Source organism: Rhinopithecus roxellana, chromosome 18 (genome assembly GCF_007565055.1).
Source record: "Rhinopithecus roxellana isolate Shanxi Qingling chromosome 18, ASM756505v1, whole genome shotgun sequence".
In the NCBI taxonomy this organism is placed as follows: Eukaryota; Metazoa; Chordata; class Mammalia; order Primates; family Cercopithecidae; genus Rhinopithecus; species Rhinopithecus roxellana.
Window position 1 is genome coordinate 63,475,526 of NC_044566.1, and position 27,324 is coordinate 63,502,849.

Sequence of the window (27,324 nt, forward strand, 5' to 3'; positions counted from 1 at the left end):
TATCTTTTACTTCGTTTATTTTCCTTTTTTCAGATGCAGTCTCCCAGGCTGGAGTGCAGTAGCATGATCTTGGCTCACTGCAACCTCCACCTCACTGCAACCTCTGCCTCTGAGGCATGAGGTTCATTCAGGCGATCTTCCCACCTCAGCCTCCCAAGTAGCTGAGATTACAAGCCTGCACCAACATGCCCAGCTAATTTTTTTTTTGTATTAGTAGAGACAGGGTTTTACCACCTTGGCCAGGCTGGTCTTGAACTCCTGACCTCAAGTGATCCGCCCGCCTTGGCCTCCCAAAGTGTTGGGATTACAGGCGTGAGCCACCACACCCGGCCTCTTTTACTTCGCTTAAATGTCCACTTTCAGTAGTAAAATCCCAGAAAATGTTTGTGGGAGTATGTTTAACTAAAAAGCTCATATTTCCTTTTATTTTGGGGCAATTCTTAAGGTAAGCAAACTAATGTTGCATGATAAACCCCCATCAAGTATCTCACACTTAAGCAAAGACCTCAAATCGTAGTCTGTGGCTTTATTGCAGCTTTCCTTCAAAATATCATGTGACTGAGAAAATCCCTATCTTCCTATCAGACTAAAGAAACGACAGGACAGCGATTACACGTTTAAGTATTAGAGGGTTTAGAGCCCTAGATATTCTATATGCAGACTACTCATGTTGTTTGTTTTAATAAAGACTGGTCCAAAGGCTCATTTTCACAGTACTACAGCTTTTCAGTTCCAGGACCAGGTAAAGATGGGCAGCCCCGTGATCCATAAAATCCAAGGGTTAGGACCATTTCTTGGTAACATTGAGATGGTCGAGCTGGTCCGCAATGAATCTATGCGGGGGGAACTTGGAAGTGGCGGCCGCCTTTAAGGCCTCGAAGGCCTCCCTCCTGCGCACCGCGGCGTGGCCGCGCTCCTGCTCCCTGGTCATGTAGGGCATGCTCAGCCAGTAGTGGTTCTCCGCCTCGATCTCCAGGCGGCGGATCATGTTCTGCTTGGCGCGCAACGACACGAACCGCGGCCGCCGGTGCTTCCCGATGAACTGACGGCCAGGAATGCGGTTGCGGCAGAGGAGCGCAGTCAGGAACATGGTGCCTGCGGAACAGAGGGACGGGCTTTGCGGACGCGAACTGGCGCGGCCGGACCTGGAGAGAGCAGCGGGCGCGCGCTCCAGCTCACGCCTACGGGAGTTCCCGCACCGCCTCCCCTCCAGAGAAGCGGGGAGCCCAGCTAAGGCCAGCAGGCGAAGAAGGCGCTTCCTACAGGACTGAATTCGCACAAGTACTCACCCGCCGGTTGCTCAGGACTCCGCGGCCGCCGGAAGACGCTGCGGCGTAAGCGCACCCGTCTCGCGGGGTCTCCTGGCGCCTCGGTGAGAGACTTCAGCTCTCGCGAGAGAGAACTGCGTCTGCGCAGAGCCGAGGACGCGTCCGGCGCCGATTCAAACTAGTGGCGGGAGGCTGTGAGGTGAGCGGTGTTGTTCGCGTACGCCTGGAGTCCTTCCCGGGTGTGCTCAGCATGGACCCTATCCGGAGCTTCTGTGGGAAGCTGCGGTCTCTGGCCAGCACGCTGGACTGCGAGACGGCCCGGCTGCAGCGAGCGCTGGACGGAGAGGAAAGCGGTGCGTGAGGCGGGCTGCCCGGGCACGGTGCGCGGGGTGCGCGGCGGGCGGAGGGACGTGGCGAGTGGAGGGTGAGCCCCGCGGAAACCGCCAGGCACTGACGGCGTGGACGGCTGCCACCAAGGCGCGGAGTGGGTGCTGAGTGTCTCAATGCTCGGCGTTTGGCGTTAGCGTAGCTCCCGGGCCTGGTTATGGTTTATTCCTAGGAACCCTTATCGCGTGTCCGTTTTAGTCCCAGGTACAACCCCAGGGCTCTATTGAAAGTAGCACTATTTATATTGGGAACAGAGACAGCAGCACTTAAGAATAAGAACCTAAGTTGACAGATTGAGCTCATAATACATATACTAACTTATATGTGAGATATGCTTTCGTCACATACAATATATGTGCTTGTCAATAAAATACCATGTAAACCTAAACAGATTCTCTTAGAATCAAGCTATTTAGCGTTGTTCTTTACACGATACTTTACACATATAGTGATTTTTTTCTCACCCAGGTGGTCAACAGTTGCAGTAAACCTCTGTGTTTTTCCCACTAAATCGTATTACCAACACAAACACTAGTACTCGACAGTGCTGGGGTTTAAAAAAAATGTGTATAAATAAAGCAGACTTCACCATTCACCTTTTTATTGGAGATTTTTTTAATTATTGAAAAAGTAGTTCAGATTTTGGAATTATTTCATAAATGTCATAATTGTAATGTGCTTTAAAATATTACACCCTGGAGACTTTTACTTTAATTATGTAATGAATGATCTCCAGTCACTTGAAAATGCCTATTTCTGCCGGGCACGGTGGCTCACACCTGTAATCCCAGCACTTTGGGAGGCCGAGGCGGGCGGATCACGAGGTCAGGAGATCGAGACCATCCTGGATGACACGGTTAAAGCCCGTCTCTACTGAAAATACAAAAAAAATTCGCCGGGCCTGGCGGGCGCCTGCAGTCCCAGCTACTCGAGAAGCTGAGGCAGGAGAATGGCGGGAACCCGGGAGGTGGAGCTTGCAGTGAGCCGAGATCCGGCCACTGCACTCCAGCCTGGGCGACAGAGCGAGACTCTTGTCTCAAAAAAAAAGGAAAAAGAAAAAAAAGGTCGGCCGGGCGCGGTGGCTCAAGCCTGTAATCCCAGCACTTTGGGAGGCCGAGACGGGCGGATCACGAGGTCAGGAGATCGAGACCATCCTGGCTAACACGGTGAAACCCCGTCTCTACTAAAAAATACAAAAAACTAGCCGGGCGAGTAGGCGGGCGCCTGTAGTCCCAGCTACTCGGGAGGCTGAGGCAGGAGAATGGCAGGAACCCGGGAGGCGGAGCTTGCAGTGAGCTGAGATTCGGCCACTGCACTCCAGCCTGGGCGGCAGAGCGAGACTCCGTCTCAAAAAAAAAAAAAAAAAAAAAAAAAAAAAAGTCTATTTCTGTGACTGTAAAATCAACATATGTGCATTGTAGGAAATTTAAGGTATGGAAAAGTAGAAAGAAAATACCCCGTATCCATGGGTCATGCCACACCACTATTAATATTTTAGTAGCTTTTCTACCATTCTTATTTTAGAGCTTTTTTGTTTTTATTTGATTTTGTGATAGTGCTATAATAGACACAAAATTGCATTAACATTTTTGGATGCTTTTTCTTTTTTTTTTTTTCCTGAGATGGAGTCTCGCTGTTGCTCAGGCTAGAGTACAGTGGCGCAATCTCTCGGCTCCTCCAACCTCCACCTCCCAGGTTCAAGCGATTCTCCTGCGTCAGCCTCCCAAGTAGCTAGGATTACTGACTCACGCCACCACGCCCAGCTAATTTTTGTGGTTTTAGTAGAGATAGGGTTTGACCATGTTGGCGAGGCTGGTCTGAAACCCCTGACCTCAAGTGATCCGCTTCGGCCTCCCAAAGTGCTGAGATTACAGGTGTGAGCCACTGGGCCTAGCCTGGAGATTTTATATATATATAAAATATACATATATAATATATATAACATCTATATATAAAATGTATAAAATCTCAATTTTAATATATTTTATATAGTTATACATTCTATATATTTTTATATATTTATATTTTTATATATTATATTTTAATATATTTTATATATTTATATAATATATATTTTTTATATTTATATTTATGTATCACATATATTTATATGTATTTATATAATATAGCTATATAATATATTTATATTTTCATCTATATATTTTTATATATTTTAATATATATTTATATTTGTTTATTTTTATATATATTTATATGCATTATATATATATATAATTTCTCGTATATATGAGACATTTTCCATAAAGCTCATCCTAATTTATTTTCCTACCGACATATTGACTCTGCATAATCTGCATTTTCTTCTGTGTTTACAAGGAAAACTTGGAATAATCATTCAATTCCTGTCCCATATGCGTTATAGAAAATATGGAATTGTAATTAGAGAAAATGGTCACAAACAATCTCGCCTTTTATTATCACAATGATGAATAATTCAGTTGGTTGGCTTCTAAATGTCTTTGAGATATAATTCACATGCCATAAAACCATTTAAAGGATACAATTTAGTGGTTATTAAGATATTCAGAGTTGTGCAATTATCACAACAAAAAGTTTAGATTTTCATCACTCCTAGAAGAGATCCCTGTGCCCCTTAATGGTCACTCCCCTTAACCCCACCCACCACACCAGCTATAAGCAACCATGAATCCACTTTCTGTCTCTATAGATTTGTCTATTCTGGACATTTCATATAAATGGAATTATAGAATTTATAGTCTTGCGACTAACTTATTTCACTTAGTGTAATGTCTCAGTGTTCCTCTGTTGTCGCATGTGTCATCACTTCATTCCATTTTATTGCTGTTTATATTCCATTGTATGGTCCTACTACATTTTCGTTATTCACTAGCTGATAGACATTTGAGTTGTTTCTACTTTTTGGCTATTGTGAATAATGCTACTGTAAATATTCACATGTAAGTTTTTGTGTTAACGTGTTTTCAATTCTCTTGAGAATTAAGAGTGTGTAGTGGTACACACCTGTAATCCCAGCTACTGGGTGGGGGCAGTGCTGAGGCACAAGAATCACTTGAACCTGGGAGGCAGCAGTTGCAGTGAGCTGAGATAAGGGCACTGCACTCCAGCCTGGGTGACAGTGAGACTCTGTCCCAAAAAAGAAACAAAAAGTAACTCCACTTTTTTTTTTTTTTTTTTTTTTTTTTTTTTTTTTTGAGACGGAGTCTCGCTCTTGCCCAGGCTGGAGTGCAGTGGCCGGATCTCAGCTCACTGCAAGCTCTGCCTCCCGGGTTTACGCCATTCTCCTGCCTCAGCCTCCGGAGTAGCTGGGACTACAGGCGCCGCCACCTCGCCCGGCTAGTTTTTTGTATTTTTTAGTAGAGACGGGGTTTCACCGTGTTAGCCAGGATGGTCTCGATATCCTGACCTCGTGATCCGCCCGTCTCGTACTCCCAAAGTGCTGGGATTACAGGCTTGAGCCACCGCGCCCGGCCAACTCCACTTCTTTTAAATTAGCTGGGTGGGGTGGTGCATGCCTGTAGTCCCCAGCTACTTGGGAATCTGAGGTGCGAGGATTGCTTGAGTCCAGGAAGTCAAGGCTGCAGTGAGCCATGACCGCACCACTATACTCCAGCCTGGGTGACAGAGTGAGAACCTGTCTCAAAAAAGTTAAACGAAAAAACTACTTTTACATCATATGTAACACCCACTGATTAATGACAAAGGTGACATGCAGTGGGTAAAGGATGCCTTTTCAGTAAGTTATGCCAGGTCAATTGAATATCCGTATGGAGAAAAAGAGTGGATCTTGATTCTTACGACTTGCCGTGTACAGAAATCAATTCCAGATGGGTGTAGCTCTAAATGCAAAAGTTAAAACCATAAAGCTCTTAGAAGAAAACGTGAGAGAGACACATATCTTGTCATTGGCAAAGATTTAAAAAATAGAAACCAAAAAGTGCTTGTCATAAGGGAAAAAATGGGTAATAGGACTGCCTTAAAATTAGAAGATTTGGGCCGGGCGCAGTGGCTCACGCCTATAATCCCAGCACTGTGGAAGGCCAAGACGGGCGGATCGCAAGGTCGGGAGATCGAGACCATCCTGGCTAACACGGTGAAACCCCGTCTCTACTAAAAATACAAAAAATTAGCCGGGCGTGGTGGTGGACGCCTGTAGTCCCAGCTACTCAGGAGGCTGAGGTGGGAGAATGGCATGAACCCGGGAGGCGGAGCTTGCAGTGAGCCGAGATCATGCTACTGCACTCCAGCCTCCTCCACAGAGCAAGACGCCGTCCCAGAAAAAAATAAAATAAAAGATTCGGCTGTGCACAGTGGCGCACACCTGTAATCCCAGCATTTTGGGAGGCCGAGGTGGGTGGATCACCCGAGGTCAGGAGTTCAAGACCAGCCTAGCCAACGTGGTGAAACCTCGTCTCTACTAAAAATACAAAAAAATTAACTGGGCATAGTAGTGGGCGCCTGTAATCCCAGCTACTCAGGAGGCTGAGGTGGGAGAATCACTTGAACCCTGGAGGTGGAGGTTGCAGTGACCTGAGATCAGCTACTGCACTCCAGCCCGAGCGACAGAGTGAGACTCCATCTCAGAAAAAAAAAAAAATTCAGGCCATTAGGAATGTGAAAAGACATTAATTTCATTAGTAATCAAGGAAATGAAAATTAAGTCTCAATGTAGTATAGTTGCATACCCACCAGGAAAGCTAAAATGAAAAAGAGAAAATTACAAGTGTTTGGAAAGATGTGGAACAAATGCACTTCTTATGCACTGCTGGTGGGAGTGCAAACTGTCAAAATCACGTTGGAAAACTAGCAGTATTTACTGAAGTTGAACATATGCGTAACATGTAATCCATCACTTTTTCTAAGTCTCTTAACATACAGAAATATGAATACATTGGTACCAAAGACATGTTCTAGAAAGTTCAAACCAAGAGTATTCATAATAGTTCCAAACTAGGCACAATCCAAAGTGTTTCAACAGTAGAATAAATAAATTTGGCATCACGCAGTGGAAATACTACACAGTAATGAACATGGATTAGATTTGAACTTGGAAGAATGTAACAGTTGAGTGAAAGAAGCCAGTCGCAAAAGAGTGCGTATTGTATGAGTCCATTACATCAAATTAGTAAGTGGTAAAACTGCTTCATGGTGTTAGAAATCAGGGTAAGGTGGCCAGGTGCAGTGGCTCACACCTATAATCCCAGCACTTTGGGAGGCTGAGGTGAGTGGATCACTTGAGGTCAGGAGTTCAAGACCAGCCTGACCAACATGGTGAGACCCTGTCTCTACTAAAAATATAAAACTAGCCAGACGTGGTGGCGCACACCTGTAGCCCCAGCTTCTTGGGAGACTGAGGCAGGAGAATAGCTTGGACCCAGGAGGTAAAGGTTACAGTGAGCCAAGATCGCACCATTGCACTCCAGCCTGGGCAACAAGAGCAAAACTCTGTCTCAAAAAAAGAAAAAGAAATCAGGGTAAAGTTTACCCTTGTGGGGAAGGAAGAGGCTATAAGAGGGCTTCTAGAGTTCTAATAAGGCTCTGTTTCTACTTATGTTTCTTTTTTTTTTTTTCTTTTTTTTTTTTTGAGATGGAGTCTTGCTGTGTCACCCAGGCTGGAGTGCAGTGGCGCAATCTCGGCTCACTGCAACCTCTGCCTCCTGGGTTCATGCCATTCTCCTGCCTCAGCCTCCCGAGTAGCTGGGACTATAGGCGCTCGCCACTACACCCGGCTAATTTTTTGTATTCTTTAGTAGAGACGGGGTTTCACTGTGTTAGCCAGGATGGTCTCGATCTCCTGACCTCGTCGAGATCCACCCGCCTTGGCCTCCCAAAGTGCTGGGATTACAGGCGTGAGCCACCGCGCCTGGCCTCTACTTCTGTTTCTTGAGCTGAGGGCCAGTTATGCAGGTATGCTCATTTTATAAAGTTCATTAAGCTACGTACTTAGGATTTGTATGCTTTTCAGTATGTATGTTATACAGTCACGTTACTTAATGGGGATGCGTTCTGAGCAATGTTAGGCAATTTCGTTATTGTGCAAACATAGAGCATATGTAACACAAACGTACATGATATGACCTACTGCACACCTAGGCTATATGGTGTAGCCTATTGTTCCCAGACCACAAACCTATATAGCATGCGACTGCACTGAATACTGTAGGCAACTGTAAGATTATGGTAAGTATTTGTGTATCTAAACATATAAAAGGTACAGTAAAAAATATGGTATTATCTTATGGTACCACTGTCATATGTGACCTGTCATTGAACAAAATGTCATTATAAGGTATATGATTGTATACTAAGTATTCTTTTTCTTTCTCCTTTTCCTTACACTTATTGGACTTTTTTTCTTTCAATATTCGTATTGAAGACTTTGAAGATTATCCAATGAGAATTTTATATGACCTTCATTCAGAAGTTCAGACTCTAAAGGTATCACTCCTACAATATTAATTTATGATTTCTCTGTGGCGAGTAATTTTTTTTATCCTAAATAGATTTAGTCAGAAGTTAGAGAAATTAAAATATATTTTCTTTATTCATAAAAGGATGATGTTAATATTCTTCTTGATAAAGCAAGATTGGAAAATCAAGAAGGCATTGATTTCATAAAGGCAACAAAAGTACTAATGGAAAAAAATTCAATGGATATTATGAAAATAAGAGAGTATTTCCAGAAGTATGGATATAGTCCACGTGTCAAGAAAAATTCAGGTTTGAATAACTTCATTTCATAGCATTTGTTTTAGTATTGAAGAAACAAGGCAGCATGATTAAGACAACTGTAGGCTTGGCCATGGTTTTTAATTCTAGCTCTGTCGTTATCTGATGCTTATTTGGTAAACATTTAGTCAGCTCTCACTGTGTAGTATGCTTTTGGAGTGCTAATCAGGGGTGCAATATAAAGACAGTCCTTGCTTTCCTTTCCAAAATGCCAAATGAAAGCTAGCACAGTGCTATATTTAGCACATTTAGGCTAGATGGCCTATTTAAATGAAAAACTACAAGATAAATCTTCGTAACTTGGGATAGGTGGTTTCTAGTTAGCCCTGCCAATAAAAGCTGAGAGACCTCAAGGCATGTTATTTCATTTTTCTTGTTCACAGTTTTCTCTTCTGTAGAAAGAGATGTTGGCTATAAAAATTTGACAGAGTCATTTTTTGGTTCTAAAATTTTAATGAAGGGCAGTCTATCATAGTGGTTTAGAATTTGGAGCCAAAATGCCTGAGTTCAAATCTGTATTCCACCACTTAATAGCTGTATTATTATCTTTGTCAAGTTACTTAATCTTGTGCCTTACCTTCTCATTTGTAAAATCAAGAGTATCTATCTCATGAGATTGTTTAAGGATTAAATAAGATAAAGTTTGCTTAGAGCAGTGCCTAGCATGTCAGTCACTCAAGGTTAATTATTAACTGCTATTGTTATGCCCATACCTCTGAATGACTAACTTCAGTGTCTTCATTTCTGTTATTAAATTGAACAAGTATATATTGAGGATGTGTGTGGCAGGTAAGTTAAACAGTCCATGTGAGACGGGCACACTGGCTCATGCCTGTTATTCCAGCAGTGTGGGAGACTGAGGCAAGTGGATCACTTGAGGCCAGGGCTGCATAATGAGACTCTTGTCTCTACAAAAAATTGTTTTACAAAATTAGTTGGGCATGATGGTGCATACTTGGAGACCTAGTTATTTGGGAGGCTGAGGCAGAAGGGATCCCTTACGCCCAGGAGTTCAAGGCCGCAGTAAGCTACTATCACGCCACTATACTCCAACCTGCATGACAGAGCGAGACCCTGCCTCAATAAATAAAATACATACACACATACATACATACATACTTACAAACAACCCATACCACCACCACCACCCCAACATGGTATCATAGAATTTTGTTGACTTTGGTGTGAAAGAGCCATAGATTCAAATACTGGCTCCACCAGTTATTACATGTGTGACCTTGGGTAATTTCTGTAAGTTGCTTTTTCCTCATTTATAAGATGGGGATAATATCTCCCTATGGAGTACTGATAATGATGATTTATTAATCTCTTAAATGACAGTCCTGTGATAAATACATCAGTAGGTTTTTGGCAACTCTTGTAACATTTCTCAAAATTTACAGAAAGCATAATGCCAAAACAACTCAGTGACTCAGAATCTCTTCAAAGGAACAAAAACTATGAAATCAAAATATGAAACCTCAGAGATTTAAACTCAAGGCTTTTAAAACCAAACAAAACAAACAAGAAAGTATATAACTGACCAGGCACTGTGGTTCATGCCTGTAATCCCAGCACTTTGGGAGGCCAAGGCGGGCAGATCACCTGAGGTCAGGAGTTCAAGACCATCCTGGCCAACATGGTGAGACCCCGTCTCTACTAAAAATACAAAAATTAGCTGGGTGTGGTGGTGTGTGCCTGTAATCCCAGCTACTCGTTAGGCTCATATAGGAGAATTGTTTGAACCCAGGAGGCAAAGGTTGCAGTGAGCTGAGATTGCACCGCCACACTCCAGCCTGGGTGACAGAGCAAGACTCCATCTCAGAAAAAAAAAAAAAAAAAAAGTATATAACCTATTAATGGTTGAGAAACTGTATATCTTTGAAATGCTCCCCTATTATTTTTCTCAGCTAGGTGTTTGATATAGGTGTTCCAGACTAACTTAGGATAAAAACTTATCTTTATATAGCAGTCTTTGCTGTTTAGCTTGGACATCTGGAAGTTACGAATCTAAAATAATATCATATTCTGTGTTAAATATGGAACACAGTTGATTGCATACTGTCATGAAATTTTAAAATATAGTTTCAGGCCAGGTGCAGTGGCTCACGCCTGTAATCTCAACACTTTGGGAGGCTGAGGCGGGTGGATCACTTGAGCCCAGGAGTTCAAGACCAGCCTGGGCAACATGGCGAAACCCTATCTCTACAAAAAGTACAAAAAATTATCTGGGCATGGTGGCACACGCCTGTAGTACCAGCTGCCTGGGAGGATGAGGTAGGAGAATCACCTGAGCCCAGTGTTGTGTGTGCGACTAGTTGGGGCTAGTGTCACAGTGGTAAAGGAATTTACCAGGACAGTGGTAGGTAGAGAAAGGCAGATTTATTAAAGTATGAAAATACCGGTGGCTCAAGCCTGTAATCCCAGCGCTTTGGGAGGCCGAGACGGGCGGATCACGAGGTCAGAAGATCGAGACCATCCTGGCTAACATGGTGAAACCCCGTCTCTACTAAAAAATACAAAAAACTAGCCGGGTGAGGTGGCGGGCGCCTGTAGTCCCAGCTACTCGGGAGGCTGAGGCAAGAGAATGGCGTAAACCCAGGAGGCGGAGCTTGCAGTGAGCTGAGATCCGGCCACTGCACTCCAGCCCGGGCGACAGAGCGAGACTCCGTCTCAAAAAAAAAAAAAAAAAAAATACATTGCAAGGTGGCAGTGGGCAGCACAGCAGAGAAGAGGCTGTCTGCAAAGAGGCAGAGGCTGAAGGGAAGTTTTATGGGGTCATGCTGGAGGCGGGCCAGGCACAGAGCAAGGTGGTTGTGACCAGGCATGGTGGCTCACATGTATAATCCCAGCACATTGGGAGGCCGAGATGGGCGGATCACTTGAGCTCAGGAGTTCTAGACCAGTCTGGGCAACATGGTGAAACCCTGTCTCTACCAAAAATACAAAAAATTAGCTGGGCATGGTGGTGTATGCCTGTAGTCCCAGCTTTGGAAGTTGAGACTGCAGTGAGCCAAGATTGCCACTGCACTCCAGCCTGGGGGACAAAGTGAGACCCCGACTCAAAAATTAAAAAAAAAAAAAAAAGTACCTACAGGTCCTTTGTGATTGGCCTTTTCTCAGAACAATTGTTCATTGTTCTCCCCAACCTGGGGCCCTTCCCCATTGTTGCCTACATCCGGATCTGTGATAGTGCCACTGCACTCCAGCCTGGACAACAGTCAAAGCTACAGAAAATATATTCTGATGATCACTAAAGTCTGAGAGAAAAAAAGGAAATATTAAGAAAAACTAGTAAATCACATTAAGGATATAAGAAAATTGGACTTTTATTTGTGAATATTAATTTTTCATCTTATAACACTTTAACTTGCTTTCCTCCTCTAATGTATAATCACAATGGGATATGGGTGCACAAGAGATACATGTCGGAACTTTATTAAAGGGACAATTGAAATAGCATTTCAGCTGAGTGTGGTGGCTCATGCCCGAAATGCCATCATTCTGGGGGCCAAGGCAGGAGGATCATTTGAGCCCAGGAGTTTGACACCAGCCTGGGCAACATGATAAGACCCCATTTCCACAAAAAAATTTAAAACTTAGCTGAGCATGGTGGCACACCTACAGTCCCAGCTACCCCAGGGGCTGAGATGGGACGATCACTTGAGCCCAGGAGGTCAAGTCTGCAGTGAGCTGTGATCACACCTCTGTACTCCAGCCTGGGTGGCAGAGTGAGACCCTGTCTCAATAAATAATAAATAAAATGTTTAGACAATCAGAACTTTTGCTGATTTGGGAAATTTCAGATAAGCTGTTTTCTGTTGTTTTTGTAAACATGAAATTTTCCGTTTTGATGTTTGACCAGAATATTCTGATTTTTCCTCCTAGTACACGAGCAAGAAGCCATTAACTCTGACCCAGAGTTGTCTAATTGTGAAAATGTTCAGAAGCCTGATGTGAAAGATGATCTGTCTGATCCTCCTGTTGCAAGTAGTTGTATTTCTGAGAAGTCTCCACGTAGTCCACAACTTTCAGATTTTGGACTTGAGCGGTACATGGTATCCCAAGCTCCACCAAACCCTCCGCAGGCGGTGAACAACTATAAGGAAGAGCTTGTAATTGTAACTCCACCTACCAAGCAATCACTAGTAAAAGTACTAAAAACTCCAAAATGTGCACTAAAAATGGATGATTTTGAGTGTGTAACTCCTAAATTAGAACACTTTGGTATCTCTGAATATACTATGTGTTTAAATGAAGATTACACAATGGGACTTAAAAATGGGAGGAATAATAAACGGTAAGCAGCTCTGTTAAAAGGCATCTTTTCTCTAGCTTTCTAAACCTTTTGTATTTATTGATTTTCTTCCAGAAGAAATATAATGTTTCAGACAACATTTTTCCTTTAAAAAGTTTTCAGATTTTTTTAATTTTATTTCAGTAGGTTTTAGGGGAACAGGTGGTGTTTGGTTACATCAATAAGTTCTTCAGTGGTAAGGTTTTCAGATACTTTGTATTACAGATCTTCTCGAATCACCAATACTGTCAATAAAGTGTGAGCTGTCGGTTTCTTCAGGTGAGAGACTATAGAAGAAGTGATAAGGGCCTGAAAAAAAAGATGGTATTTGTAGGGATAGAAAAGAGGGAATAAAATTAAAGGGGTAAAATTAGTAAGAACTTGTGATTGATTTGCTGTGGAGACTTGGGAAAAGAGGATGATCTAGGATAAACCCCGACTTTCTGTTTTCTTGCTTGGGATGATGTTAGAGAGAACAGGAAAAGAATACCTGGAGTACGAGGGGATAGGTGATGTGTTTACATGTTGGTTTTGACATTGGTAGTGCCTCTTCATGCTTAGGCATTCTAATACCAGTTTAAAGCTCAGTGAAGAAGTCAGTGCTAAACTAGATTTGGGAGCCATTAGCATGGAAACGGTGATGAAAACCGCGAGAGTTACAATGAAAGTACCACTTATCAAAGTAGCCAAGCAGTGTCTAAAGATAAATACTTATCATTAAAAACTGTTACTATTAAAGAAAGAAAATAAACATTCATGTCAAAGAGTCAGAAAAAAATCCCACAACTCTGGGGGAAAGAGGAAACACTAAAGATAACATAAAATTTTAATTCAAAAGATTTTTAAAAGAGTTGAATTGATAAACGTAAGAACTGGTCCTTATCTAAACATAAATACAAATAACAGAACGAAGAACTAAGGACTGTGTTGTGTGTTTTGTTTTGTTTTGTTTTGTTTTGTTTTTGAGATGGTCTTGTTCTGTCGCCCAGGCAGGAGTGCAATGGCTCAATCTCAGCTCACTGCAACCTCCACTACTGGGTTCAAGTGATTCTCGTGCCTCAGCCACCTAAGTAGCTGGAATTGCAGGGGCATGCCACCACATTTGGCTAATTTTTGTATTTTTAGTAGAGACAGGGTTTCACCATATTGGCTAGTCTTGAACTCCTAGCCTCAAGTGATCCACCTGCCTCAGCCTCCCAAAGTGCTGGGTTTACAGGCGTGAGCCACTGTGCCTGACCTATGTTTTTATTTTTCTAAGCTATCAGAAAATATCATAGGGTATAGTATTGGGAAATTTGAAAATTTCAGATAAAGTTTTGGAAAATAATACAAAGTGATAAAAATTGACTTGAAGTAGAAAAGCTGGGCCGGGCGCGGTGGCTCAAGCCTGTAATCCCAGCACTTTGGGAGGCCGAGACGGGCGGATCACGAGGTCAGGAGATCGAGACCATCCTGGCTAACACGGTGAAACCCCGTCGCTACTAAAAATACAAAAAAACTAGCCGGGCGAGGTGGCGGCGCCTGTAGTCCCAGCTACTCGGGAGGCTGAGGCAGGAGAATGGCGTAAACCCAGGAGGCGGAGCTTGCAGTGAGCTGAGATCCGGCCACTGCACTCCAGTCCGGGCGACAGAGCCAGACTCCGCCTCAAAAAAAAAAAAAAAGAAAAAGAAAACCTGCGTAGAGCAGTAATCACAGAAGAAAACTGAAAAAGTTATCAGATAACAGGACAGGCACAGTGGATCACTTGAGGTTAGGAGTTCAAGACCAGCCTGGCCAACAGGATGAAACCCTGTCTGTATTAAAAATACAAAAAAATAGCTGGGTTTGGTGGTGGGCACCTGTAATCCCAACTACTTGGAAGGCTGAAGCAGGAGAATTGTTTGAACCCAGGAGGTGGAGGTTGCAGTAAGCTGAGATCAAGCCACTGCACTCCATCCTAGACAACAAGAGCAAAACTCTCTCCAAAAAGAAAAAAGAAAAAAAAGAGTTATCAGATAACAAGCTCCAAAAAGCTCTGAGCATGGATGGTGTTCTGGATGAATCCTTTCGAATGTTATGTCATGTCATGTCATGCTGTTGTCATTGTTTTGAGATAAGGTCTCTGTTCCCAGGCTGGAGTGCCCTGGGGCAATCTCAGCTCACTGCAACCTCCACCTCCTGAGTTCAAGTGATTCTTGAGCCTCAGCCACCCGAGTAGCTGTGACTACAGGCATGAGCCACCACGCCTGGCTAATTTTTCTCTTTTTAGTAGAGATGGGGTTTTGCCATGTTGCCCAGGCTGCTCTTGAACTCCTGGGCTCAAGTAATCCACCTGCCTCAGCTTCCCAGAGTGCTGGGATTATAGGTGTGAGCTACCATGCACAGCCTAACATCATTCTTGATGCTCTGGCCAGTGTAATGAGATAGGAAATAAGAAATATTTCTGTGTTGCACTTCTAGGCCATTTTGTACCTAGGCAACTCAAGAAAATCACATGAAAAACTTATAGAATTAATAAAATTCAAGTAAGAGGCTGATAGAAGATATATATTTCATATAATTACATAAGGCAACTATTTCTTTTCTTTCTTTGTTTTCTTTTCTTTTCTTTCTTTCGATAGGTTCTTAGTCTGTCACCCAGGTTGGAGTGCAGAGGCATGGCCATAGCTCACTGCAGCTTCGACTTCCTAGATTCAAGCAGTCCTCCTGCCTCAGCTTCCCAAGTAGTAGGTGGGATGACAGGTGTGGACCACCAGGCCTGACTAATTTTTTTTTTTTAACTTTCTGTAGAGACAGGGTCTCACTATGTTGTCTAGGCTAGTCTCTTAAGTCTTGGCCTCAAGTGATCCTGAAGGTATTTTTGAAGTAAAGATGATTCAGTAAATTATACAGAAACAATTAGTTAACTGGAAAAAAATCAAGTCGTCTCTACCTCGAGTAAATATGAAATATAGATAGATAAAAAAGATAAATATTTAGATAAATTATTTAAAAAGTAAAAGAAAATATAGATAAATTAGCTGTTTAAACAGTGAAAGGGTATACTGCAACTATCAATATGTTTGTAATTGCAAGAAAGTGGTAGTGATTAGACATCTTAACAATATTTGTTTGTTCTATTCAGAAATATGGAAGGGAACATGAGTCAGGCATAGTGATTCATGCCTTAGTCCCACCTGCTTGGGAGACTGAGGTAGGAGAATCACATGAGCCTGGGAGTTTGAAACCAGACTGGGCAACATAGCTAGATCCCACCTCTAAAAGAATAAAAATAAAATAAATAGACTGGAACATGAAGCATATAAAGCATAAAAAATAAACCAAGAAAATAATTGCATTGAGGACTATGTTACACACATACTGATAAGAAACCACTAACACACCAAAAGCTACCTAGGCAATGGACAGGAATAGATATGACTAATAAATATTTTAAAAACAGTTTTGTCTATCAAAATAGTACAAAGAATATTTGTTTTAACTGTTAGAAGAGTACAATGAAACGTGTGTTCATATATCATTGTCAGGAATGTTTCATGGAAAGAGTTGATTCTTAAGTGTTTAAAACCTTTTACCTAGTCATTTTACCTCTAGGAAAACTTGACAAACATTTTGGCACAGTAGTATTTATTACAGCCTTATTTTAAATGGGGAAAATTGGAAAGAACCAAAATAGGTAACAGTAGGAAGTAGTTAAATTATGGCATGACATCAAAGCTGGAAATCATAGTAAAGAATATGGATAGATTTGATCACATACAAATTTAAACTACTGTATCATAAAATATTTGACCAATGACAAAGCAGGAAAAGTTTTATAACATGATATAATATATGTGCATATGTATGTTATATATATACATAGCGTTTTAAAAACCCATATGCAGTAATTGGTGAAAGACATCCCATTTTTAAAACGAGCAAAGACATGAATTAACAAAAGAAGAGGCCGGGCACAGTGGCTCACGCCTGTAATCCCAACACTTTGGGAGGCCGAAGTGGGTGGATCACTTGAGGTCAGGGGTTTGAGACCAGCCTGGCCAACATGGTGAAACCCTGGCTCTACTAAAAATACACAAATTAGCTGGGCACCTGCAGTCCCAAATACTCAGTTGACTGAGGCAGGAGAATCACTTGAACTCTGGAGGCAGAGGCTGCAGTGAGCCGAGATCCTGCCACTGCACTCCAATCTGGGTGACAGAGTGAGACTCCATCTCTAGATAAAAAAAAAAAAAAAAAAAAGATACAATTGACCAATAAGCATATGAACACTTTTAGCCTTGCAGGTAATGAAGGAAATTCAAATACAAAAATAAGATGTCATTTTTCAACTATCCAGATGCACGTTTTTATTTCCAAGTTTTAACTAGGTTTGTTAATGTTAAGAGAGAGAATACCAAAAAAGACAGGTTATATTCAGTATTGATAAAGACATAAGAAAATGCTTTTATAATGCTGGTGGCCATTGGTGAATCAATCTTAGGGAAAGTTGCCAGTGTATATAAAAGCCTCTATGAAATTTTACTTAAATGAACAAATTCAAGGAAAATAATCAAAGTGTGCAGTTATATAGATATAAAACACTATTATTTCATTTATAGTTCAAAAGCACAAAAATTATATTTAGAGTACACAAATAAGTAGTTAAAGTACCAAGCAAATCTAGACAGAAATTTACTTCTGTAGGGCAGAGATGGGTACCAAGTTGGGAAGCTTCCACAGGGGACTACACAGGTACTAGTAGTAGTTTTTCTTTCTCTCTTTTATTTTTAGAGACAGGTTCTCACTGTCCTATTTTGGTTCTTTCAAATTTTCCCCTATTATAAATAAGCTGTAATAAATACTACTGTGCCAAAATGTTTGCTGAGTTTTCCTAGAGGTAAAATGACTGGGTAAAAGGTTTTAGACATTTGGAAACCACCTCTTTCCATGAAACATTCCCAACACCCAGGCTAGAGTGCAGTGGCAGGATGGTGGCTCACCGCAACCATGAACTGGGTTCGAGTGGTTCTTCCACCTGGGCCTCCTTTGTAGCTGAGGTTACAGTTATGTGCTGCAACTCCCAGCTAATTTTAATATTTTTTATTTTTTGTAGAGATGGGGTCTTGCTATGTTGCGCAGCCTGGTCTCCAACTCCTAGCCTGAAGAGATCCTCCCACTTTGGCCCCACAACATGCATAAGCCACTATGCCCAGCCCTTTTATTTTTAGAGATTTTATACAACATATATTCTTTTGCCATACTGTGTATACACTTTAAAAAAATGTTTACACAATGACCAGGCGTGGTGGCTCACACCTGTAATCCACACCTGTAATCCCAGCACTTTGGGAGGTCAGGGTAGGTGGAACACCTGAGGTCAGGAGTTTGAGACCAGCCTGGCCAACATGGTGAAACCCTGTCTCTACCAAAAAAATACAAAAACATTAGCCAGGCACAGTGGTGTGCGCCTATAGTCCCAGCTACTGGGGAGGCTTAGGTGGGAGAATCACTTGAAACTGGGAGGTGGAGGTTGCAATGAGCTGAGATTGCACCACTGCACTTCAGCCTGGGAACAGATCGAGACCCTGTCTCAGAAAAAAAAAAAATGTTTGCACAAGATGTTAAAGACAGCATGGGTCATTATGTTTAAATTCAAAACTGGAAACTTATAAGTGAAAATCCTGAACTATCTTGTATTCAGTGATATTCTCTTTATAACTATTTTACGGACATCTGTGTAATTGTCTAGGACAATGATAATCAGATGACAGGATCAGTCATTTTAGTCTTAAAAAAAATGGCAAGTTTTTAATCTATATATGTATACCGGTTATAAAATTCCACTTTAAGATTCTGAAGCCCCATGAGCTACATAGTTCCTTTTTTGAACTAATAAGTTGAAGTTAATGGTCCTTAACCATTTTATACCGTGGATATATATGAATTTGTTTCATGGGACTTCTATACCATAAAGCATAACTGAATGTTTGTCCAAACTTGATATTTAGTAAGGTTAAATTTTTTCCCAGAGATTGAACATTAACTTTTTTAACCTTGTAATTTCCCTATGAATCACACCAGTGAGGAGGCCATAGATACAGAATCCAGGCCCAATGATAATGTTTTTGCCACTCCCGGCTCCACTATCCAGCAGCTGGAAAAAAGTGGTAAGTATAAGAATCAAGTTACTTCTCAGGAACATTTTTCCCAAACCATCTTTGAACAAAATTGATTTCATCATCTTAGACATTCTAATAGTTTTCTTCATCTGTTTAATTCCTAATGTTGGATTACATTAAGTACCATTTCATTCAGCATGATTTTGTCCAAGAGAAAGAAAATTTTCTGGTATGTTTTTAATACTATTGATTATATTCAGTATTTGTCAGCTTGTTTTTAACATTTTAATTTGAAACCTATATAGTTATTCACCAATCTTTTGATGTAGAGCCATGGTACTTTTTCTTTTAACCTATTGATTAGAGTTGTACATTATCTTTCTTATATAAACCATGCAGAGAAAACCTCAGCTGTCATTTTAAATTTTGGTTTCTTTTGAATAGCTCAGTAACTTAAAGAAATTTTTCATACATTGTTTTCATATTTGTTCCAACAAACATGAAAACATTGATGTTCATGAAAAAGCAAGATTAAAAAATCCTAGAGTTTTATGATTTTTTTTGTTTTGTTTTCTTTGAGATAGGGTCTTACTCTTGCCCAGGCTGGAGTGTAGTGGCATGATCTTGGCTCACTGCAGCCTCAGCTTCTCAGGCTCAAGCAGTCCTCTCAAGTAGCTGGGACTACAGGCACACACCACGACGTCCAGCTAATTTTTATATTTTTTGTATAGATGGGGATTTGCCATGTTGCCCAGGCTGGTCACAGTTGTAGACTACTCATTGCAACCTCTGCCTCTTGGACTCAACCAATCCTCCCACCTCAGCCCCCAACGTAGCAGGGACTATAGGCATACACCACCATGCCCAGCTAATTTTTGTATTTTTTTGGTAGAGGGGTTTCACCATGTTACCCAGGCTAATCTCAAACTCCTGGACTCAAGTGATCTGCCCACCTTGACCTCCCAAAGCACTTCATCCTTTTTAATTGATAAATAGTATTCTACTGTATATATGAGCCATATTCATTTGCTGATTAAGAGGTAATGTTTTCATTTTTTATTGTTATAGGCAGTGCCCTAAGGAAATTTTCCATAGTGCATATGTATTTCTCATCTAGGAGTAGAATTGCCAGGTCAGAGGGCATGCACATTTTTACTGATTCTAGAAAATGCTGACTAGTCAGCTAAGAGTGGCTGTTAAGATTTATCTTCTCACTAGTGGTGTTGAGTTCCTGTTTCTCCATCTTTTTCAGCACTTGATGATTTTTAGACTTAAAATATTTTGCCAGTTAGATTGTTTTTCTAACATTTACCTTTTCTTTGTTGTTTTTTAAGGTTGCCTCGATGATACTATGTGTCCTAGATAGCAATTTTCTCTATATGCATGGGTCTCTCTTGTTCTTATCTTTAATTTTTCCATCCCTGGTTAATATTACACTGTTTTTAACTACTGTACCTTTGGAGTAAGTCCTGCCATCTTGGAAGGCAAGTGACCTGTTCTCTCTGTTCCTCCTCCTTTGTCAGAAGTTTGATAATTTTCTCCATAAAGGTTTTACACCATTTTTAATAGATATATTTGTAGGTATCTTGTCTTTGTTGCTACTGTGAAAAGTATCTTTCTTCAAATTATATGTGTAATAGTTTGTTGCTTTTATGTTTAGTATATATTACAACTGTTTGTTATTGTGTATTGCTCTTGCATCCTTGCTGAATTCTATAGTGCTAATGGTAATTACATATGTGAATATGAGATTTTTTTCCTGTCCAGTTAAGTATACTATAGTTACAATTTTTTGTGACCATTTTATGTGTCTTTCAGATGCCGAGTATACCAATTCTCCTTTGGTGCCTACATTCTGTACTCCTGGTTTGAAAATTCCATCTACAAAGAACAGCATAGCTTTGGTAACTTGCCGTAAAATTGAAAGCCACAATCTTTCTCCTAAAGACTCAGATACACTACTGCTTGCAGACTCAAAGAGGCTATTTAGAAGACATGGATGAATCCAGCTTTTAGGAGTGTATTTACAGTGCATTTCTGGAGGGTAGCTTGGCAGCATAAGTCAATTGCTCTAACAAATATTTTTCTTTTTTTTCTTTTGTTTTTGTTTTTGAGACCGGGTCTCGCTCTATCACCCAAGCTGGAGTGCAGTGGCGCAATCTCAGCTCCCTGCAACCTCCGCCTCCCAGGTTCAAGCGATTCTAGCTTGTCTAGAATCAAGCTGTCTTGCCCTCCCGAGTAGCTGGGACTACAGGCGCCTGCCACCACACCCGGCTGGTTTTTTTTATTTTTAGTAGAGACGGGGTTTCACCTTGTTAGCCAGGATGGTCTTGATCTACTGACCTTGTGATCCGCCCGCCTGGGCCTCCCAAAGTGCTGGGATTATAGGCGTGAGCCACCACACCCGGCTAAAAAATATTTTTCATACCCTTAAACCATATCTCAGAATTTTTTCTAAGGCAAAGTGGGACAAAGATTTACAACAAGTTATAGAGTAAGGAACAGCATTATTTGTAAGCACAAAACATGGGAAACGGTATAAATATCGAATGATATTGAAGAACTAAAACACAGCAAGGCATATCCATAAGATCAGGTGTTATGTATACTATCATGTGTTTTTCAAAACAGATGAGAGCATATAAAAAGAATGTTTTCAAGAAATATTAATCATATGGAAAATGACGTGTGTCTATGTACACACACATGCATATGTACACACATATGTTTTAAGGAAAAAGAGTGGATAGAAACAGCAAAGTGTAGTTATCTCTGGGTGATAAAATTATGGGTGATTTTGTGCTTTTTTTCCCCTAAATTTTACCAGTGAATAAATTTAATCAGATTTCATCAAATCAAAACCATATCCCTCTTTAGTCAGTATGGTCACTTAACCAATGCTATAGAAAACTAATACTGTGTTAGGGCATCCAATAGAATTTTCTGTAATGATGGAAATGTTTTATAATCTGCACTGTCTAGTATGGTAGCCACTAATCACGTTATTGAGCACTGAAAATGTGGCTAGTATATCTGAAGAACTAATATTTAATTCTTTAATTTTAATTTAATTTTGATCAACTTAAAATTTAAAGAGTCCCGTGTGGCTATGGCTACTATATTGTACAGTGCAGCTGTGGATGAACATAGGGCTGTGTTAGCAATTGAAGTATCAGGTTATCTGCCTGTTAGTACCTGCCATTTACAATTAATCTACTCCTTATGTTCACATGGAAGGTACCCTACTGAGGTGACACTCTATCCTCTCTCTCTGTTAACTCTGACCTGAGAGAGATGGAGCGACTTACCCAACTGGCTGGTTTAGCATGAATAGTCTGCATACTAAACTTACCTCTGATCTGCTGTCTTCCTCTTGGGAAGGCGTGTGGTAACACTTGTTCATTCATGCTGTGATTTTCCTCTGACTACACTCACTGTTGCCTGAGATGGGGTGGGTGCATCCATCTAAATCTTTGGTTCATTCTATTTAGTTATGACATGACACTAAGCTTTTTTTTTTTTTTTTTTTTTTTTTTTTTGTTGGTGAGATGGAGTCTCACCCTGTCACCCAGGCTGGAGTGCAGTGGCGCAATCTTGGCTCACTGCAACCTCCACCTCCTGGGTTGAAGCAATTCTCCTACCTCAGTCTCCTGAGTAGCTGGGATTACAGGCACGCACCACCACACCTGGCTCAATTTTTATATTTTTAGTAGAGACGGGGTTTCACCATGTTGGCGAGGCTGGTCTCAAACTCCTGACCTCGTGATCCGCACACCTCGGCCTCCCAAAGTGCTGGGATTACAGGCGTGAGCCACCGCACCTTGCTGACATTAAGCTTTAACTCAGCCTTTATTGGTAATGAAGGTGATATTTTGTCCTCTGTATGCCATTTGTTCTTGATTTTGTTTAGAACTTGGTCAGAGAAGATGGGGCATATGGGGGCCTACTTAGAGACCTCAACAGAACTAACAAATGATTAACCATTTTTGTTTACTACATTATGTTATATTACCATAATTTAATGGTTTATTTTTATTCAATAGGTATCCACAAATTACCCATTATCAAAAACAAATAGTTCACCAAATGATTTGGAAGTTAAAGATCATACTTCGTTGGTTTTAAATTCAGACACATGCTTTGAGAATTTAACAGATCCCTCTTCACCTACGATTTCTTCTTATGAGAATCTGCTCAGAACACCTACGCCTCCAGAAGTAACTAAAATTCCAGAAGATATTCTCCAGGTTATTTTTCCAGGCTGTTTTTTTTTCTGATATTCTTTTCAAAATGAAATACTTAAAGACCTGAAACTGCATGTAAACTGTCTTATTTATCATTGAGCTAATGTGCTAATTTTGGTGATGAGAAAATCTAAATTCTAGGCTGTCAGGACCTTATTTTCTAGTACTTGTTCAACTGTGGTTTCCATGTCGATCATGGTTCCATTAGAAGTGTTGCTGGCAAAGTCAGAAAAGTCATTTACCCTACAATTTCCCAGAACCAGGGTATCATGAATAACATGTCAGTGCTTCTTTAACTTGAGACTTGTTCGACCTCAGTTTAGGAAACACTGATTGATGTATATTAGAATATAGTCATGTGCTGCATAACGTTTTGGTCAGTGACAGACTGCATATGCCGCAGCAATGATAATATACTGTATTTTTACTGTACATTTTCTATGTTTAGATACACAAGTACTTATCACTGTGTAGCAAGTGCCTGCACTATTCAGGACAGTTATATGCTGTAGAGGTTTGTAGCCTAGGAGCAATAGGCTGTACCATATAGCCTGGGTGTGCAGTAGGGTATACCATCTAGGCTTGTGTAAGTACTGTGATGTTCACACACGACGAAATCACCTCATGATGCATTTCTCAGAATGTATCCCTATTGTTAAGTGATGCCTGACTGTATCCGATTCTTTAGTATTTAACAGCAGTTACCATTAGTCTACTAATGACTTAAAACAACTGCCAATTCTAAATAACCAGTCTGATTCTTTGACAGTCCCCCTCCTTAATAGAGGTTACAGTGTTTGGCAATTATTACTTACACATATGGAATTCTTAATAACCATTCTAGAAATCTTCCTGACTTACAAAGACCCATGAGAAGGATGAATCACTTAGGAAAATACTCAGATGCCTTTAGAACTGACCCATGCTGGGATATCAATAAAGTACTTGTTATCCTTTTTTCTCTTTTCTGCTTTTCTGGAAGAAATAATAAATTGCATGAAGAAGGAGCATCTTCTGTCTTTATGAAAATTATATAGTTTCCACTTCCCAACGGTTGCTTCATCTCTCCTTATTTCTATGTAAAAGGAAGGAAAGCTTATATGTAATATATCATCTCTTTATGCATGAAAACATTCTAGCTAATATTTCATGGTCTCCTGTCATAAATTTTGTAATTGATGACCTTCCTTTTGAGCATTCATTTTACATCTTTCCTTTGTGTATTTTAACATCTTTGTTAAGGCTTAATTTGCTCTCAGGGATATATTGCTACTTGTTTTCACTAACCTCAGTCAGAATACATTTTAGGCTTTAAAAATCAGTCCTTCACATCCAACTTAAATTTCTAATATCCCCATCTTTTCATTGCTGTTAGCATGTCTTCTTTTTTTTTTTTTTTTTTTAGAACGAGTCTTGCTCTGTCTCCCAGGCTGGAGTGCAGTGGCATGATCTCATCTCACTGCAGCCTCCGCCTCCAGGGTTGAAGTGACTCTCCTGCCTCAGCCTCCCGAGTGGCTGGGATTACAGGTGTGTACCACCACTCCCGGCTAATTTTTGTATTTTTAGTAGAGACAGGTTTCACCTGTTGTCCAGGCTGGTCTCAAACTCCTGACCTCAAGTGATCCACCTGCCTTGGCCTCCCAAAGTGCTAGGACTACAGGTGTGAGCCACCACACCCGGCCCGTAGCTTGTATTGAACATTTTATAACTTCTTCCAAATTTAGGTTATGTTGTTCATATGGCTCAATAAAAAGGAATTGGCTTTTTTTTTTTTTTAGCTTTTATCAAAATACAACTCAAACCTAGCTACTCCAGTAGCAATTAAAGCAGTGCCACCCAGTAAAAGGTTCCTTAAACATGGACAGAACATCCGAGATGTCAGCAACAAAGAAAACTGGTGAGTATGTTACCTTTGTAAAGAAAGTTCGTGTGTTATTTGAGGAGGACATTTAAAAATTAACATTTGACCATCCTGGCCAACATAGTGAAACCTTGTCTCTACTAAAAATACAAAAATTAGCCAGGTGTGGTGGTGCACACCTGTAGTCCCAGCTACTCGGGAGGCTGAGGCAGGAGAATCGCTTGAATCTGGGAAGCGGAGGTTGCAGTGAGCGGAGATGGCTTCACTCACTCCGGCCTGGCAACAGAGTGAGACTCTATCTCAAAAAAAAAAAAGAAAAAAACATTTAAATGTTAGTAAAAATTTGGTTTTTAATTGACATTTGCCAGCTTAATAGCCTGTCTCTATCTTTTGATACAGCACTTGTGATCCCTGAATCTCAGATACCCAAATTATCCAGTTTAATGGTATCAGTGGGAATCTATCCTCAATTATTTTATGTGTAAAATATATAGCCACAGTATTGTGTCATTTGTCTTAATGGCTTTTAATTATATTAAATTGATATTTTTTATTTGTATCTGTTGCAGAAATTCTAGTGGATCTATCCATTACAAGAAACTGAACAGAATGAGATTAAAGCAGAGCTGGACCGATTTTATCATTCACATTCCCCTGCCTCTTTCCCCTTTTTAAACATTGACCCATTTTAAAGAGGAACATGAACATTAACATCATAATACGCTTTTTACGAAGTTTCGATAAGGTTTAACCTTAGTCTTGTTGACATATAGTCCGGTCATTCACTCTTTAAGGATTATTAGTGTTTCATTGATACTAAATTACCCAGCTTAATCAACAGAATGGTTTAAGTAGTACCAGGAAGTAGGACAAGTAATTTTAAAAATATAAAGGTGTTTGCTACTCAGATGAGGCTGCCCCTGACCTGGCCAGGGAGACATTGCTGCCAGCCAGCTCTGCCTTCCCATCATCTCCTTTCAGGACCGTCCCACACCTTTTACTTCCTCAGTGCTGTCTGAAGATGCAGTGGCTGTTGTTTGCAAACAACATGAACACCAGTTAAACTAATAAGGAAAAAAGGGAGATTTCCAGGCCTGGGTAACTATATACTGTGGCCACTGGAGGTGGAGACAGGTCCCGACAGTTGGAACCAGGAACTCTGGAGGTGGAGACAGGTCCCAACAGTTGGAACCAGGAACTCTGGAGGTGGAGACAGGTCCCGACAGTTGGAACCAGGAACTCTGGAGGTGGAGACAGGTCCCGACAGTTGGAACCAGGAACTCTGGAGGTGGAGACAGGTCCCGACAGTTGGAACCAGGAACTCGAGGTGGAGACAGGTCCCGGCAGTTGGAACCAGGAACTCAAGGTGGAGACAGGTCCCGGCAGTTGGAACCAGGAACTCGAGGTGGAGACAGGTCCCAACAGTTGGAACCAGGAACTCTGGAGGTGGAGACAGGTCCCAACAGTTGGAACCAGGAACTCGAGGTGGAGACAGGTCCCGACAGTTGGAACCAGGAACTCTGGAGGTGGAGACAGGTCCCAACAGTTGGAACCAGGAACTCTGGAGGTGGAGACAGGTCCCAACAGTTGGAACCAGGAACTCGAGGTGGAGACAGGTCCCGACAGTTGGAACCAGGAACTCTGGAGGTGGAGACAGGTCCCAACAGTTGGAACCAGGAACTCTGGAGGTGGAGACAGGTCCCGACAGTTGGAACCAGGAACTCGAGGTGGAGACAGGTCCCGGCAGTTGGAACCAGGAACTCTGCTGTCAGGTTGTGAGTTTGTTTCTCTTTTCTCCCGGCTTTTCACTGGGTGGAGTCTTTTCTCTCACGTCAGCTCTTTCTATCACATGGCAGCTGACCTCTCAGGCTCCACTCTCGAGCTTGGACACCCAGTAGACCCCGAACCTCACTCTCTCTAAAAGGTTCTGAGGGCTCGTCCTAGGCCAGGGGCCTTCCTGTGCACTGTTAGCTGTGGCCACGGGAGCCCCTAGAGCTGCCTGGTAGCTTCAGGCTGACCTGCTTATCAAGCCTACGAGCCTCTGATTTAAGTACAACTGGAAAGTAGTATCTCATTAAGTTCATGATAGTGCTTTTGGAGAACTTGTCAAATTACAGCCAATGAGAAAATAAGGACCTAACATACTGTGGAGAACCATTAAAAATTTGAGAAGAAACAATTAAGTATTATGTCAATGTGCTTCAAAGGCTTAGTTTTGGGGATTTGATGCAGTAAAGATTACCCTGTTGTATGATGGTTCCTTGAAAGTCAAATGGGGGACCTGTCCATTGTGCTCTATTAATCTTGTCAGAAAACTGTCACCGAAACAAAACTTGATTTTGTCCTTGTTCTAGAAGTTACTGGGTAGTTGTAAGTATAATTTTTGTTAAATATAATGTAAAATAAAATGTTAAGATATTTAGTTTTGTTTTTCAAAATAAAGCTCTAGTCAGCTTTA

The 27,324-nt window shown here is 41.2% G+C and overlaps 2 protein-coding genes across 2 annotated transcripts; one reads left to right on the forward strand and one right to left on the reverse strand.

Annotated features, from left to right (window-relative positions):
- On the reverse strand, positions 1 to 1,383 carry MRPL57 (mitochondrial ribosomal protein L57). Its single transcript, XM_010361261.2, has 2 exons — positions 1,290 to 1,383; positions 1 to 1,095 (listed from the first exon to the last, which is right to left on the reverse strand). Exon 2 carries the CDS (start codon positions 1,088 to 1,090, stop codon positions 782 to 784), a length of 309 nt encoding a protein of 102 aa, XP_010359563.1. The 5' UTR covers positions 1,091 to 1,095; positions 1,290 to 1,383; the 3' UTR covers positions 1 to 781.
- On the forward strand, positions 1,319 to 27,324 carry SKA3 (spindle and kinetochore associated complex subunit 3). The gene is made up of 9 exons (XM_030922402.1): positions 1,319 to 1,621; positions 8,032 to 8,093; positions 8,210 to 8,375; positions 12,273 to 12,684; positions 18,724 to 18,809; positions 20,580 to 20,665; positions 22,805 to 23,008; positions 24,784 to 24,902; positions 25,436 to 27,324. Coding segments are annotated over exons 1-9 (1,239 nt in total). The 5' UTR covers positions 1,319 to 1,518; the 3' UTR covers positions 25,437 to 27,324.

What these genes read in the sequence shown, in the direction of transcription:
- MRPL57 (XM_010361261.2), bottom strand. Translation starts at nt 1,090, where the DNA reads ATGTTCCTGACTGCGCTCCTCTGCCGCAACCGCATTCCTGGCCGTCAG.
- SKA3 (XM_030922402.1), top strand. Translation starts at nt 1,519, where the DNA reads ATGGACCCTATCCGGAGCTTCTGTGGGAAGCTGCGGTCTCTGGCCAGC. An exon ending in GCTGGACGGAGAGGAAAGCG is followed by an intron (nt 1,622 to 8,031) that starts GTGCGTGAGGCG and finishes TTCGTATTGAAG; the next exon opens with ACTTTGAAGATTATCCAATG. An exon ending in AATGGGAGGAATAATAAACG is followed by an intron (nt 12,685 to 18,723) that starts GTAAGCAGCTCT and finishes GAATCACACCAG; the next exon opens with TGAGGAGGCCATAGATACAG.